Genomic DNA, 15000 nt, shown 5'->3' with positions numbered 1-15000 from the left:
GTTGGGAGAGGTGTCTGTCAGAATGTCTTTAGTTGTCCAGTGAATGTTTTGTTTCCCTTATGGAAGTACCAAGAGAGCCCGTCGTGGTTCCAGACCCTAGTCACTGCTGTTGCCCTGGGGTCGGGTTTAGGAGACTAGTTGGGATATGGCCTGACCGTAGTCACTGCTGTTGCCCTGGGGTCGGGTTTAAGAGACTAGTTGGGATATGGCCTGACCCTAGTCACTGCTGTTGCCCTGGGGTCGGGTTTAGGAAACTAGTTGGGATATGGCCTGAGTCCGTAGCGTTCCAAGTCCCTCTCAAAACACTTCCTCCCCCATCTCACCCCATCTCACCCCATCTAACCACATCTCACCCCATCTAACCCCATCTCACCCCATCTAACCCCATCTCACCCCATCTAACCCCATCTCACCCCATCTAACCCCATCTCACCCCATCTCACCCCATCTAACCCCATCTCACCCCATCTAACCCCATCTAACCCCATCTCACCCCATCTAACCCCATCTCACCCCATCTCACCCCATCTAGCAGGACAGTACACAGCAGGACAGTACACAGCAGGACAGCAGGACAGTACACAGGACAGTACACAGCAGGACAGCACACAGCAGGACAGAGAGAAATGTAGGTCCCCTGTAGCTCAGTTGGTAGAGCATGGCGCTTGCAACGCCAGGGTTGTGGGTTCGTTTCCCACAGGGGGCCAGTATGAAAAATGTATGCACTCACTAACTGTAAGTCGCTCTGGTTAAGAGCATCTGCTAAATGACTAAAATGTAAATGTTAATGTAGGCCAAACAGAGAATTACACCAAAGCAGCACAAAATATTGTCTCTCTCTGTCTCTGTCTCTCACTCTCTCACTCTCTCTCTCTCTCTGTCGCTCTCTGTTTCTCTCTCACTCTCTCTCTCTCTCTCTCTCTCTCTCTCTCTCTCTCTCTCTCTCTCTCTGTGTGATGCATGGGTATTAGGGCTATAGCCTTTAAAAGAATATATATATATATAACGGACACTCCTTAACTGTCTTGCTGTTTTTAAAAACGTAACCTATATTCCCTTCTGTCTCCATTCGATAGGCTATGAATACGACTGAAGGCTAAGCTTCATCGTTTTATGCATGGCTTTCTCCCGACCAAACAATGAACGTAACGTAGTTCCATCTCAAAAAGTCATTTGAATAGACAGAACCAACTATATCAATAGCCTGTAGAACAGTTTAATCAAGTTACAGCTTATTAAGAAAGATATGATCCATGCCGGGCCGGGACAATCCCTCCATGCCAGGTCTAAAACCAAATGACCAATAAGCCCATCCTCATTCCTCCTACTGGCCTGTCATAAACGTTTTCAGACTAGTTAAGGTTATGAACAGTAGCTTTATTTACCAAATATTCTAGCCTACAAATGTGTTGTCCTGAAGTTGTTGTGGCTTTCAAAAAATATCAAGAATGAAAGTCTATAGCCTAAGGATAGGCTATTCTCAATCACAGCTTTATGAGAGATCGAACAAAGAATATTATTTATTTTTCTGTTATTATATGAGGCAAATAAAGCAATTATTTTTCCAGTTCTGAAGACGGTAGCCCGTTCCTCATCAGACAGTCACTGCTCCATCATGATGTAGTCCTATAACCTAGCTCACTACGGTAAGACAGCCCTCATCAGACAGTCACTGCTCCATCGTGATGTAGTCCTATAACCTAGCTCACAGCGGTAAGACAGCCCTCATCAGACAGTCACTGCTCCATCGTGATGTAGTCCTATAACCTAGCTCACTACGGTAAGACAGCCCTCATCAGACAGTCACTCCTCCATCATGATGTAGTCCTATAACCTCGCTCACAGCGGTAAGACAGCCCTCATCAGACAGTCACTGCTCCATCATGATGTAATCCTATAACCTAGCTCACAGCGGTAAGACAGCCCTCATCAGACAGTCACTGCTCCATCATGATGTAGTCCTATAACCTAGCTCACAGCGGTAAGACAGCCCTCATCAGACAGTCACTGCTCCATCGTGATGTAGTCCTATAACCTAGCTCACAGCGGTAAGACAGCCCTCATCAGACAGTCACTGCTCCATCATGATGTAGTCCTATAACCTAGCTCACTACGGTAAGACAGCCCTCATCAGACAGTCACTGCTCCATCATGATGTAGTCCTATAACCTAGCTCACAGCGGTAAGACAGCCCTCATCAGACAGTCACTGCTCCATCATGATGTAGTCCTATAACCTAGCTCACTATGGTAAGACAGCCCTCATCAGACAGTCACTGCTCCATCATGATGTAGTCCTATAACCTAGCTCACAGCGGTAAGACAGCCCTCATCAGACAGTCACTGCTCCATCGTGATGTAGTCCTATAACCTAGCTCACAGCGGTAAGACAGCCCTCATCAGACAGTCACTGCTCCATCGTGATGTAGTCCTATAACCTAGCTCACTACGGTAAGACAGCCCTCATCAGACAGTCCCTGCTCCATCATGATGTAGTCCTATAACCTAGCTCACAGCGGTAAGACAGCCCTCATCAGACAGTCACTGCTCCATCATGATGTAGTCCTATAACCTAGCTCACAGCGGTAAGACAGCCCTCATCAGACAGTCCCTGCTCCATCATGATGTAGTCCTATAACCTAGCTCACTACGGTAAGACAGCCCTCATCAGACAGTCCCTGCTCCATCATGATGTAGTCCTATAACCTAGCTCACTACGGTAAGACAGCCCTCATCAGACAGTCACTGCTCCATCATGATGTAGTCCTATAACCTAGCTCACAGCGGTAAGACAGCCCTCATCAGACAGTCACTGCTCCATCGTGACGTAGTCCTATAACCTAGCTCACAGCGGTAAGACAGCCCTCATCAGACAGTCACTGTCCATCGTGATGTAGTCCTATAACCTAGCTCACAGCGGTAAGACAGCCCTCATCAGACAGTCCCTGCTCCATCATGATGTAGTCCTATAACCTAGCTCACTACGGTAAGACAGCCCTCATCAGACAGTCACTGCTCCATCATGATGTAGTCCTATAACCTAGCTCACAGCGGTAAGACAGCCCTCATCAGACAGTCACTGCTCCATCATGATGTAGTCCTATAACCTAGCTCACAGCGGTAAGACAGCCCTCATCAGACAGTCACTGCTCCATCATGATGTAGTCCTATAACCTAGCTCACAGCGGTAAGACAGCCCTCATCAGACAGTCACTGCTCCATCATGATGTAGTCCTATAACCTAGCTCACAGCGGTAAGACAGCCCTCATCAGACAGTCACTGCTCCATCATGATGTAGTCCTATAACCTAGCTCACAGCGGTAAGACAGCCCTCATCAGACAGTCACTGCTCCATCATGATGTAGTCCTATAACCTAGCTCACAGCGGTAAGACAGCCCTCATCAGACAGTCACTGCTCCATCATGATGTAGTCCTATAACCTAGCTCACAGCGGTAAGACAGCCCTCATCAGACAGTCACTGCTCCATCATGATGTAGTCCTATAACCTCGCTCACAGCGGTAAGACAGCCCTCATCAGACAGTCACTGCTCCATCATGATGTAGTCCTATAACCTAGCTCACTACGGTAAGACAGCCCTCATCAGACAGTCACTGCTCCATCATGATGTAGTCCTATAACCTAGCTCATAGCGGTAAGACAGCCCTCATCAGACAGTCACTGCTCCATCATGATGTAGTCCTATAACCTAGCTCACAGCGGTAAGACAGCCCTCATCAGACAGTCACTGCTCCATCATGATGTAGTCCTATAACCTAGCTCACAGCGGTAAGACAGCCCTCATCAGACAGTCACTGCTCCATCATGATGTAGTCCTATAACCTCGCTCACAGCGGTAAGACAGCCCTCATCAGACAGTCACTGCTCCATCATGATGTAGTCCTATAACCTAGCTCACAGCGGTAAGACAGCCCTCATCAGACAGTCACTGCTCCATCATGATGTAGTCCTATAACCTAGCTCACAGCGGTAAGACAGCCCTCATCAGACAGTCACTGCTCCATCATGATGTAGTCCTATAACCTAGCTCACAGCGGTAAGACATAAGTGAATTCTTAATGTCAGACAGTGATAAATTAATGATTAGACTAGACACCTGGGAACATACAAACCTACACACACACTACACACACTACACAATCTACACACTGTCCACACCCTGTGGTGTGTTTGTGTCAGAGAGAGAGACAGTGTGTTGTTATTATGATGTCACTGTCTCTAGATAAGTTAGAGCTGTGTTCAACGTTCAAAAGTTCAACCTGAGATGAGGCTTGGAAACACTCTTAGAGACAACGGTGCTGTCTAGGATCTACAAGGATTCTTCAGCTGTCCCCATAGGAGAACCCCTTGAAGAACCCTTTTGGGTTCCATGTAGAACCCTTTCCACAGAGGGTTCTACCTGGAACCCAAAAGGGTTCTACCTGGAACCAAAATTAGTTATCCTATGGAAACAGCCGAAGAACCATTTTGGAACCCTTTTTTCTAAGAATGTATTTGAGTGTGTGTCTCTTTGTCAGATTTTCTATCTCCGACACGGCTGTCATGTGTGTGTGTGTATCTCTGTGTGTGTGTGTGTGTGTGTGTCTGTATCTCTCTAGGACTCACCAGTTGAAACTCACTGCGTCGTGCGTAGGCCTCCTGTATCCCAGAATCCCTCCACAGAGCGTCCAGCGCCAGACCATAAAGCTGGAATTCTATTGGTTCCACCGCCACTCCACCACGCCCCTCGAATGACATCACAAACATGCCGTGCTTCTCATTTTCAGAGTTCTGCCACGGAATCCCCAGCTTGTCCCGCGCATCCACCAACACACGCATCCCCTATAGAACAATATATACATCAATATATACATCCACCAACACACGCATCCCCTATAGAACAATATATACATGAATATATACATCCACCAACACACCCATCCCCTATAGAACAATATATACATGAATATATACATCCACCAACACACGCATCCCCTATAGAACAATATATACATCAATATATACATCCACCAACACACGCATCCCCTATAGAACAATATATACATGAATATATACATCCACCAACACACGCATCCCCTATAGAACAATATATACATGAATATATACATCCACCAACACACGCATCCCCTATAGAACAATATATACATGAATATATACATCCACCAACACACGCATTCTCTATAGAACAATATATACAGTGGGGAGAACAAGTATTTGATACACTGCCGATTTTGCAGGTTTTCCTACTTACAAAGCATGTAGAGGTCTGTAATTTTTATCATAGGTACACTTCAACTGTGAGAGACGGAATCTAAAACAAAAATCCAGAAAATCACATTGTATGATTTTTAAGTAATTAATTTGCATTTTATTGCATGTCATAAGTATTTGATACATCAGAAAAGCAGAACTTAATATTTGGTACAGAAACCTTTGTTTGCAATTACAGAGATCATACGTTTCCTGTAGGTCTTGACCAGGTTTGCACACACTGCAGCAGGGATTTTGGCCCACTCCTCCATACAGACCTTCTCCAGATCCTTCAGGTTTCGTGGCTGTCGCTGGGCAATACGGACCTTCAGCTCCCTCCAAAGATGTTCTATTGGGTTCAGGTCTGGAGACTGGCTAGGCCACTCCAGGACCTTGAGATGCTTCTTATGGAGCCACTCCTTAGTTGCCCTGGCTGTGTGTTTCGGGTCGTTGTCATGCTGGAAGACCCAGCCACGACCCATCTTCAATGCTCTTACTGAGGGAAGGAGGTTGTTGGCCAAGATCTCGCGATACATGGCCCCATCCATCCTCCCCTTAATACGGTGCAGTCGTCCTGTCCCCTTTGCAGAAAAGCATCCCCAAAGAATGATGTTTCCACCTCCATGCTTCACGGTTGGGAAGGTGTTCTTGGGGTTGTACTCATCCTTCTTCTTCCTCCAAACACGGCGAGTGGAGTTTAGACCAAAAAGCTCTATTTTTGTCTCATCAGACCACATGACCTTCTCCCATTCCTCCTCTGGATCATCCAGATGGTCATTGGCAAACTTCAGACGGGCCTGGACATGCGCTGGCTTGAGCAGGGGGACCTTGCGTGCGCTGCAGGATTTTAATCCATGACGGCGTAGTGTGTTACTAATGGTTTTCTTTGAGACTGTGGTCCCAGATCTCTTCAGGTCATTGACCAGGTCCTGCCGTGTAGTTCTGGGCTGATCCCTCACCTTCCTCATGATCATTGATGCCCCACGAGGTGAGATCTTGCATGGAGTCCCAGACCGAGGGTGATTGACCGTCATCTTGAACTTCTTCCATTTTCTAATAATTGCGCCAACAGTTGTTGCCTTCTCACCAAGCTGCTTGCCTATTGTCCTGTAGTCCATCCCAGCCTTGTGCAGGTCTACAATTTTATCCCTGATGTCCTTACACAGCTCTCTGGTCTTGGCCATTGTGGAGAGGTTGGAGTCTGTTTGAGTGTGTGGACAGGTGTCTTTTATACAGGTAACGAGTTCAAACAGGTGCAGTTAATACAGGTAATGAGTGGAGAACAGGAGGGCTTCTTAAAGAAAAACTAACAGGTCTGTGAGAGCCGGAATTCTTACTGGTTGGTAGGTGATCAAATACTTATGTCATGCATTAAAATGCAAATTAATTACTTAAAAATCATACAATGTGATTTTCTGGATTTTTGTATGGAGTAAAAAGTACATTTTGCAGGAAAACCTGCAAAATCGGCAGTGTATCAAATACTTGTTCTCCCCACTGTACATGAATATATACATCCTTCAACACACCCATCCCCTATAGAACAATATATACAGTTACATTGAAAGTGGCTAATATTGTGTTGATTTGATCACAATTCCCACAGTAAAGGGAAAACGTTGATCGTGTTAACTAAAAGGGAAAACTCCAGAAAAGTTGAGTTAAGTTCGATCTCGTGCTTCTCTGCGCGGGCTGGTATTTCTTCTGCGCGGCAGTCCCGGTGGTGCTGTGCTGTGCCCATGCGTGCAGCTCAGAGGGAACAGTCCCGGTGGTGCTGTGCTGTGCCCATGGTGCAGGTCAGAGGGAACAGTCCCGGTGGTGCTGTGCTGTGCCCATGGTGCAGGTCAGAGGAGTCCCGGTGGTGCTGTGCTGTGCCCATGGTGCAGGTCAGAGGGAACAGTCCCGGTGGTGCTGTGCTGTGCCCATGGTGCAGCTCAGAGGGAACAGTCCCGGTGGTGCTGTGCTGTGCCCATGGTGCAGGTCAGAGGAGTCCCGGTGGTGCTGTGCTGTGCCCATGGTGCAGGTCAGAGGGAACAGTCCCGGTGGTGCTGTGCTGTGCCCATGGTGCAGGTCAGAGGAGTCCCGGTGGTGCTGTGCTGTGCCCATGGTGCAGGTCAGAGGGAACAGTCCCGGTGGTGCTGTGCTGTGCCCATGGTGCAGCTCAGAGGAGTCCCGGTGGTGCTGTGCTGTGCCCATGGTGCAGCTCAGAGGGAACAGTCCCGGTGGTGCTGTGCTGTGCCCATGGTGCAGGTCAGAGGAGTCCCGGTGGTGCTGTGCTGTGCCCATGGTGCAGGTCAGAGGGAACAGTCCCGGTGGTGCTGTGCTGTGCCCATGGTGCAGGTCAGAGGAGTCCCGGTGGTGCTGTGCTGTGCCCATGGTGCAGGTCAGAGGGAACAGTCCCGGTGGTGCTGTGCTGTGCCCATGGTGCAGGTCAGAGGGAACAGTCCCGGTGGTGCTGTGCTGTGCCCATGGTGCAGGTCAGAGGGAACATTGGTTACAACAGAAGCTTCTTTAGCTAACCCAGAAGATCCAGATAATGGGTTAAACCGTATCGACCCCCCTGTCTCTGTTTCTCACCACCAGCAGACAGACAGTCTAACCGTATGTGTGTGGGTGTGTCAGACGTGTGTGTTTCATTAAGACCCCAGTAATTAAACAGTAGATACAAATATATATAACTGAATTGTCTCGTCTCGTCTCTCTCTGTGTGTGTGTGTGTGTGTGTGCGTGTGTGTGTGTGCGAGCAGTGGTATAAAGTACTATACTATTTATATTTTTGACGTCTTTTACTTCACTACATTCCTAAAGAAAAGAATGTACTTTTTACTCCATACATTTTCCCCTGACACCCAGAAGTACTCGTTACATTTTGAATGCTTAGCAGGACAGGTCCAATTCACACAGTTATCAAGAGAACATCCCTGGTCATCCCTACTGCCTCTGATCTGGCGGACTCACTAAACACAAATGCTTCATTTGTAAATGATGTCTGAGTGTTGGAGTGTGCCCCTGGCTGTCCGTAAATTAAAAAATCAAGAAAACTGGGCCGTCTAGTTTGCTTAATATCAGGAATTAGAAATTATTTATACTTTTACTTTTGATGCTTACAGTTGAAGTCGGAAGTTTAAATACACTTAGATTGGAGTCATTAAAACTCATTTTTCAACCACTCCACAAATTTCTTGTTAACAAACTATAGTTTTGGCAAGTCGGTTAGGACATCTACTTTGTGCATGACACAAGTAATTTTTCCAACAATTGTTTACAGACAGATTATTTCACTTATAATTCACTGTATCACAATTCCAGTGGGTCAGAAGTTAACATACACTAAGTTGATTGTGCCTTTAAACAGCTTGGAAAATTTCGGAAAATTATGTCATGGCTTTAGAAGCTTCCGATAGGCTAATTGACATCTTTTGAGTCAATTGGAGGTGTACCTGTGGATGTATTTCAAGGCCTACCTTCAAACTCAGTGCCTCTTTGCTTGACATCATGGGAAAATCAAAAGAAATCAGCCAAGACCTCAGAAAAACAATTGTAGACCTCCACAAGTCTGGTTCATCCTTGGGAGCAATTTCCAAACGCCTGAAGGTACCACGTTCATCTGTACAAACAATAGTACGCAAGTATAAACACCATGGGACCACGCAGCCGTCATACCGCTCAGGAAGGAGACGCATTCTGTCTCCTAGAGATGAACGTACTTTGGTGCGAAAAGTGCAAATCAATCCCAGAACAACAGCAACGGACCTTGTGAAGATGCTGGAGGAAACAGGTACAAAAGTATCTATATCCACAGTAAAACGAGTCCTATATCCACATAACCTGAAAGGCCGCTCAGCAAGGAAGAAGTCACTGCTCCAAAACTGCCATAAAAAAGCAAGACTACGGTTTGCAACTGCACATGGGGACAAAGATCGTACTTCTTGGAGAAATGTTCTCTGGTCTGATGAAACAAAAATAGAACTGTTTGGCCATAATGACCATCGTTATGTATGGAGGAAAAAGGGGGTGGCTTGCAAGCCGAAGAACACCATCCCAACCGTGAAGCACGGGGGTGGCAGCATCTTGAGGGGGTGCTTTGCTGCAGGAGGGACTGGTGCACTTCACAAAATAGATGGCATCATGAGGAAGGAAAATGATGTGGATATATTGAAGCAACATCTCAAAACATCAGTCAGGAAGTTAAAGCTTGGTTGCAAATAGGTCTTCCAAATAGACAATGACCCCAAGCATACTTCCAAAGTTGTGCCAAAAAGGACAACAGTCAAGGTATTCGAGTGGCCATCACAAAGCCCTGACCTCAATCCTATAGAAAATGTGTGGGCAGAACTGAAAAAGCGTGTGCGAGCAAGGAGGCCTACAAACCTGACTCAGTTACACCAGCTCTGTCAGGAGGAATGGGCCAAAATTCACCCAACTTATTGTGGGAAGATTGTGGAAGGCTACCCGAAACATTTGACCCACTGCTACCAAATACTAATTGAGTGTATGTAAACTTCTGACCCACTGGGAATGTGATGAAAGAAATGAAAGCTGAAATAAATAATTCTCTCTACTATTATTCTGACATTTCACATTCTTAAAATAAAGTGGTGATCCTAACTGACCTAAGACAGGGAATGTTTTACTAGGATTAAATGTCAGGAATTGTGAAAAACTGAGTTTAAATGTATTTGGCTAAGGTGTATGTAAACTATCGACTTCAACTGTAAGTATATTTAAAACCAAATACTTTTAGACTTTTACTCATGTAGGATTTTACTGTGTGACTTTCACATTTACTTCAATCATTTTCTATCAAGGTATCTTTACTTTTACTCAAGTATGACAATTGAGTCCTTTTTCAGCTCTCTGTGTGTGTGTGTGTGTGTGTGAGTGAGTGAGTGAGTGTGTTTGTGAGTGTGAGTGTGTGTCAGAGAAAGAGAGAGAAGCTAGTAGTCACTACCTCACTTCAGTGACACACACACACGTGCTCGGGCACACATACACATCTAAGTCTGCTGGCTGATGCCACGTTCATATGCTAGTCAGAACTAGGAAACTCTGAAATGTCAGACTTGCTCAGCGTGTCTGAAATATCCGAGTTCTGATCAGCATTTGAACACAGCATGAGAGCCAGACGTGAGTCACACTGTGTCATGGTTAATGGGTTATAGTTAGGTACACAGTGTACATCTGGTCTGCAATTGGACCACTGATCTATTAGATACTAACCTAACCGCTGATCTAGGACCAGTTTTAGTTAGTGTGTACGTCTGACACCACTGATCTAGGACTAGTTAGTGTGTACGTCTGACACCGCTGATCTAGGACCAGTTTTAGTTAGTGTGTACGTCTGACACCGCTGATCTAGGACCAGTTTTAGTTAGTGTGTACGTCTGACACCGCTGATCTAGGACCAGTTTTAGTTAGTGTGTACGTCTGACACCACTGATCTAGGACCAGTTTTAGTTAGTGTGTACGTCTGACACCACTGATCTAGGACCAGTTTTAGTTAGTGTGTACGTCTGACACCGCTGATCTAGGACCAGTTTTAGTTAGTGTGTACGTCTGACACCGCTGATCTAGGACCAGTTTTAGTTAGTGTGTACGTCTGACACCGCTGATCTAGGACCAGTTTTAGTTAGTGTGTACGTCTGACACCGCTGATCTAGAACCAGTTTTAGTTAGTGTGTACGTCTGACACCGCTGATCTAGGACCAGTTTTAGTTAGTGTGTACGTCTGACACCGCTGATCTAGAACCAGTTTTAGTTAGTGTGTACGTCTGACACCGCTGATCTAGGACCAGTTTTAGTTAGTGTGTACGTCTGACACCGCTGATCTAGGACCAGTTTTAGTTAGTGTGTACGTCTGACACCGCTGATCTAGGACCAGTTTTAGTTAGTGTGTACGTCTGACACCACTGATCTAGGACCAGTTTTCCCTGCCCCAGTCCTACCAGAGAGGAAACTGACCTAATAATATAATAAGATGCCATTTAGCAGACGCTTTTATCCAAAGCGACTTACAGTCACGTGTGCAGAATTTTTTTTACGTATGGGTGGTCCCGGGGATCGAACCCACTACCCTGGCGTTACAAGCGCCATGCTCTACCCATTGAGCTACAGAGGACCTAATATCCAATGTTTTGTCAATAAGATCAACACTCAGAACTTGTGCTTTTCAATTGAACTAACTAGGATGGGCCTATGTCTAACGCGTGTCAATGCAGTGCATGGAGAATTGAATGAATAACGTTGTTTTCCCCTGGAGAAATGCTCTGCTACAAGAACATAGGCCTGCCACTGCATGAGTCACATTGGTTATAACTCTTATCTAAAGTATTTATATTGGTTACCTTTATGATATTCTCAAAGATTGTGTCCCGGAAGTCCAGCAGGGCTTTCTTATCGAACTCTTTTCCATTAATAATCCTCATCTGTTTGAGGAAGGTCGACTTGCCGCTCTCTCCTGCACCGAGGAGAAGGATCTTCACTAGCCGCCTCACAGCACGCCTCTCTCGGGAAAGCATGGCGTCAATCTCCCGGCTCCTCCGACGAGCCTCTCGCTCCTGGACCGCGTCCCTTTCCCGGATCCTGTCCTTGCTGCCGCCCGCATCTCGGGTGGCCTCGGCCGGCAGCAGACAGCGGCTCAGGCTCCGCACCACTCCCGACATGGTCCGTTTTTAACCAACCAACCCACCAAACTTCAGCAGAACCTTTTCATAATACGAGAAGAATCCAGCCTACACTCCCATTCAATAGGCTACGGTTCGATTATAACGTTTTAGTAGTAGCAGGGTTATCGAATCGAAATAACAACCCAGATTGTCTCATCCGCTCTGAGTAAAAAAGTGAGAAATTCGGCTATTTCGTTATACAAATCCTTGACATACGAGATAATCCACTCCGCTTTAATACATTTATATTAGACTAAAAGTTTAAGAGGTAGGATTATCTAAATCTAAATAAGATTTTGTCGTCCATTAATAGAGATGTATCCTCTTTATTTATCCGTTATGCGAACCGGCCCGCATTGTTGCGCGAGCTGGAGATACTCCCGTGTCCATTTTGGTTAAGAGTTGGATGTCTTCTCTTCTCAAATAAAGAACCAGCGAAGTGGACAGGAAAAAAAAAACAAAGAGACAAAAGTCGAGACAAAAGTCGTCCAACAAGCGTTATAAACTAATTATAAACGATATCACCGTCCGTGTATCTAGACTAAAGTTCAGCCTACCTAACAAACAAACTTCAGTAAAATAAAAGCAAATTTTGCCTCGATGTAGATTAGGAGGATCCCCTGGGATTTGTGAACTTGAGAACACTGACAAAGGCGAGAGAGAGAGAGAGAGCAAGGGAGTCTGGCCCAATGTTTTATATATACACTAGATGACTAACAGGGGGTGCTGTTTCGAAGCCACTGCGATATATAAATGCATTTGGCCCGGTAGTGGCCCGGTAGTGGCCCATACGGGCTCCCGAGTGGCGCAGCGGTCTAAGGCACTGCATCTCAGTGCTTGAGGCGTCACTACAGACCCCCTGGTTCGATTCCAGGCTGTATCACAACCGGCCGTGATTGGGAGTCCCATAGGGCGGCGCACAATTGGCCCAGCGTCGTCCGGGTTTGGCCGGTGTAGGCCGTCATTGTAAATAAGAATTTGTTCTTAACTGACTTGCCTAGTTAAATAAAGGTCTAATAAAAAATAAATACAGAGTTGGGCTGTTCCCTGTCCGCTGCATACCGTTTTGGTCTAGTCTTGGACTGCTGCAGCGCTACTCCGGCGGTTGCTAGGGGGCGACTCAACACCACTCTATCACTATGGGAGGCGCCTGGCCCTACACCGACTCACCCCTATAGATTAGATTAGCTACTGGGATGATCAGAACTTTATAGTTTGGGAGAAAACACAGATGGCATGACAAACTGTTAGATCCATTAGGAAATACATTTAACCAAGAAAGAACACTGGAAATCCAATATGGATGGTGTTAAGAGATAGATGGGAGGTGTTGAATGGAGTTGAAGGATGGGACTAATAACAACTAACAACAACTAATAACAACAAGAGAACTAATGTAAAGCATTGTGTGTCCATAAAAAGTATATAGGTTATAGGTTGAGAGCTTTTGTGAAAGAGCACAGTTAGAAAGATATGGCATATAGAAGCAAACCGGATGGACATCATGAAAACGATCAGAGAGGTTGAGGGTAGAGGAAGTTCAGGAGTAAAAACAAACAAAATATAATTATTGTAAAATTATCTGTGTCCATAAACTGTATATAGTATGTATAAGCTGGAAGGTGAGGCCTAAGCATTGTTGTTCACTTGTTTACTCCAATTAGGGAAGGGGTTGTGGGGTTGGAAAGTAATAAAGGGAAATATATTTTTAAAAAGGATATGTATATACAGTGGGGAGAACAAGTATTTGATACAAAAATACTTATGTCATGCAATAAATTGCAAATTAATTACTTAAAAATCATACAATGTGATTTTCTGGATTTTTGTTTTAGATTCCGTCTCTCACAGTTGAAGTGTACCGATGATAAAAATTACAGACCTCTACATGCTTTGTAAGTAGGAAAACCTGCAAAATCGGCAGTGTATCAAATACTTGTTCTCCCCACTGTATATGTACAGTTGAAGTCAGAAGTTTACATACACTTAGGTTGGAGTCATTAAAACTCGTTTTTCAACCACTCCACAAATTTCTTGTTAACAAACTATAGTTTTGGCAAGTTGGTTAGGACATCTACTTTGTGCATGACACAAGTAATTTTTCCAACAATTGTTTACAGACAGAGTATTTCACTTATAATTCACTGCATCACAATTCCAGTGGGTCAGAAGTTTACATAAACTAAATTGACTGTGCCTTTAAACCGCTTGCAAAATTTCAGAAAATTATGTCATGGATTTAGAAGCTTCTGATTGGCTAATTGACATAATTTGTGTCAATTGGAGGTGTACCTGTGGATGTATTTTAAGCCCTACCTTCAAACTCAGTGCCTCTTTGCTTGACATCATGGGAAAATCAAAAGAAATCAGCCAAGACCTCAGAAAAACAATTGTAGACCTCCACAAGTCTGGTTCATCCTTGGGAGCAATTTCTAAACGCCTGAAGGTACCACGTTCATCTGTACAAACAATAGTACGCAAGTATAAACACCATGGGACCACGCAGCCATCATCCCGCTCAGGAAAGAGATGCGTTCTGTCTCCTAGAGATGAACATACTTTGGTGCGAAAAGTGCAAATCAATCCCAGAACAACAGCAAAGGACCTTGTGAAGATGCTGGAGGAAACAGGTACAAAAGTATCTATATCCACAGTAAAACGAGTCCTATATCCACATAACCTGAAAGGCCACTCAGCAAGGAAGAAGCCACTGCTCCAAAACCACCATAAAAAAGCCAGACTAAGGTTTGCAACTGCACATGGGGACAAAGATCTTACTTTTTGGAGAAATGTCCTCTGGTCTGATGAAACAAAAATAGAACTGTTTGGCCATAATGACCATCGTTATGTTTGGAGGAAAAAGGGGGTGGCTTGCAAGCCGAAGAACACCATCCCAACCGTGAAGCATGGGGGTGGCAGCATCATGCTGTGGGGGTGCTTTGCTGCAGGAGGGACTGGTGCACTTCACAAAATAGATGGCATCATGAGGAAGGAAAATTATGTGGATATATTGAAGCAACATCTCAAAACATCAGTCAGGAAGTTAAAGCTTGGTCGCAAATGG

General features: G+C 45.3%; 1 protein-coding gene across 1 annotated transcript in view; it reads right to left on the bottom strand.

Moving 5' to 3' along the window:
- gna12a (guanine nucleotide binding protein (G protein) alpha 12a) overlaps positions 1 to 12596 on the bottom strand; it is a 26678-nt gene extending 14082 nt beyond the window's left edge. Inside the window, exons 1-2 of the mRNA XM_084200837.1 lie at positions 11616 to 12596; positions 4627 to 4842 (exon numbers count right to left, since the gene is read on the bottom strand). Coding sequence (XP_084056963.1) covers positions 4627 to 4842; positions 11616 to 11933 — 534 coding nt within the window. The 5' untranslated portion in view covers positions 11934 to 12596. The remainder of the gene's footprint in view (positions 1 to 4626; positions 4843 to 11615) is intronic.
- Positions 12597 to 15000: the final 2404 nt, after the last annotated feature.

Source organism: Coregonus lavaretus, assembly GCF_964263955.1.
Source record: "Coregonus lavaretus genome assembly, contig: HAP1_SCAFFOLD_6071, whole genome shotgun sequence".
Taxonomy (NCBI): Eukaryota; Metazoa; Chordata; class Actinopteri; order Salmoniformes; family Salmonidae; genus Coregonus; species Coregonus lavaretus.
The sequence above is the reverse complement of the archived record's forward strand: the minus strand, read 5'-3'. Positions and strand labels throughout refer to the sequence as shown.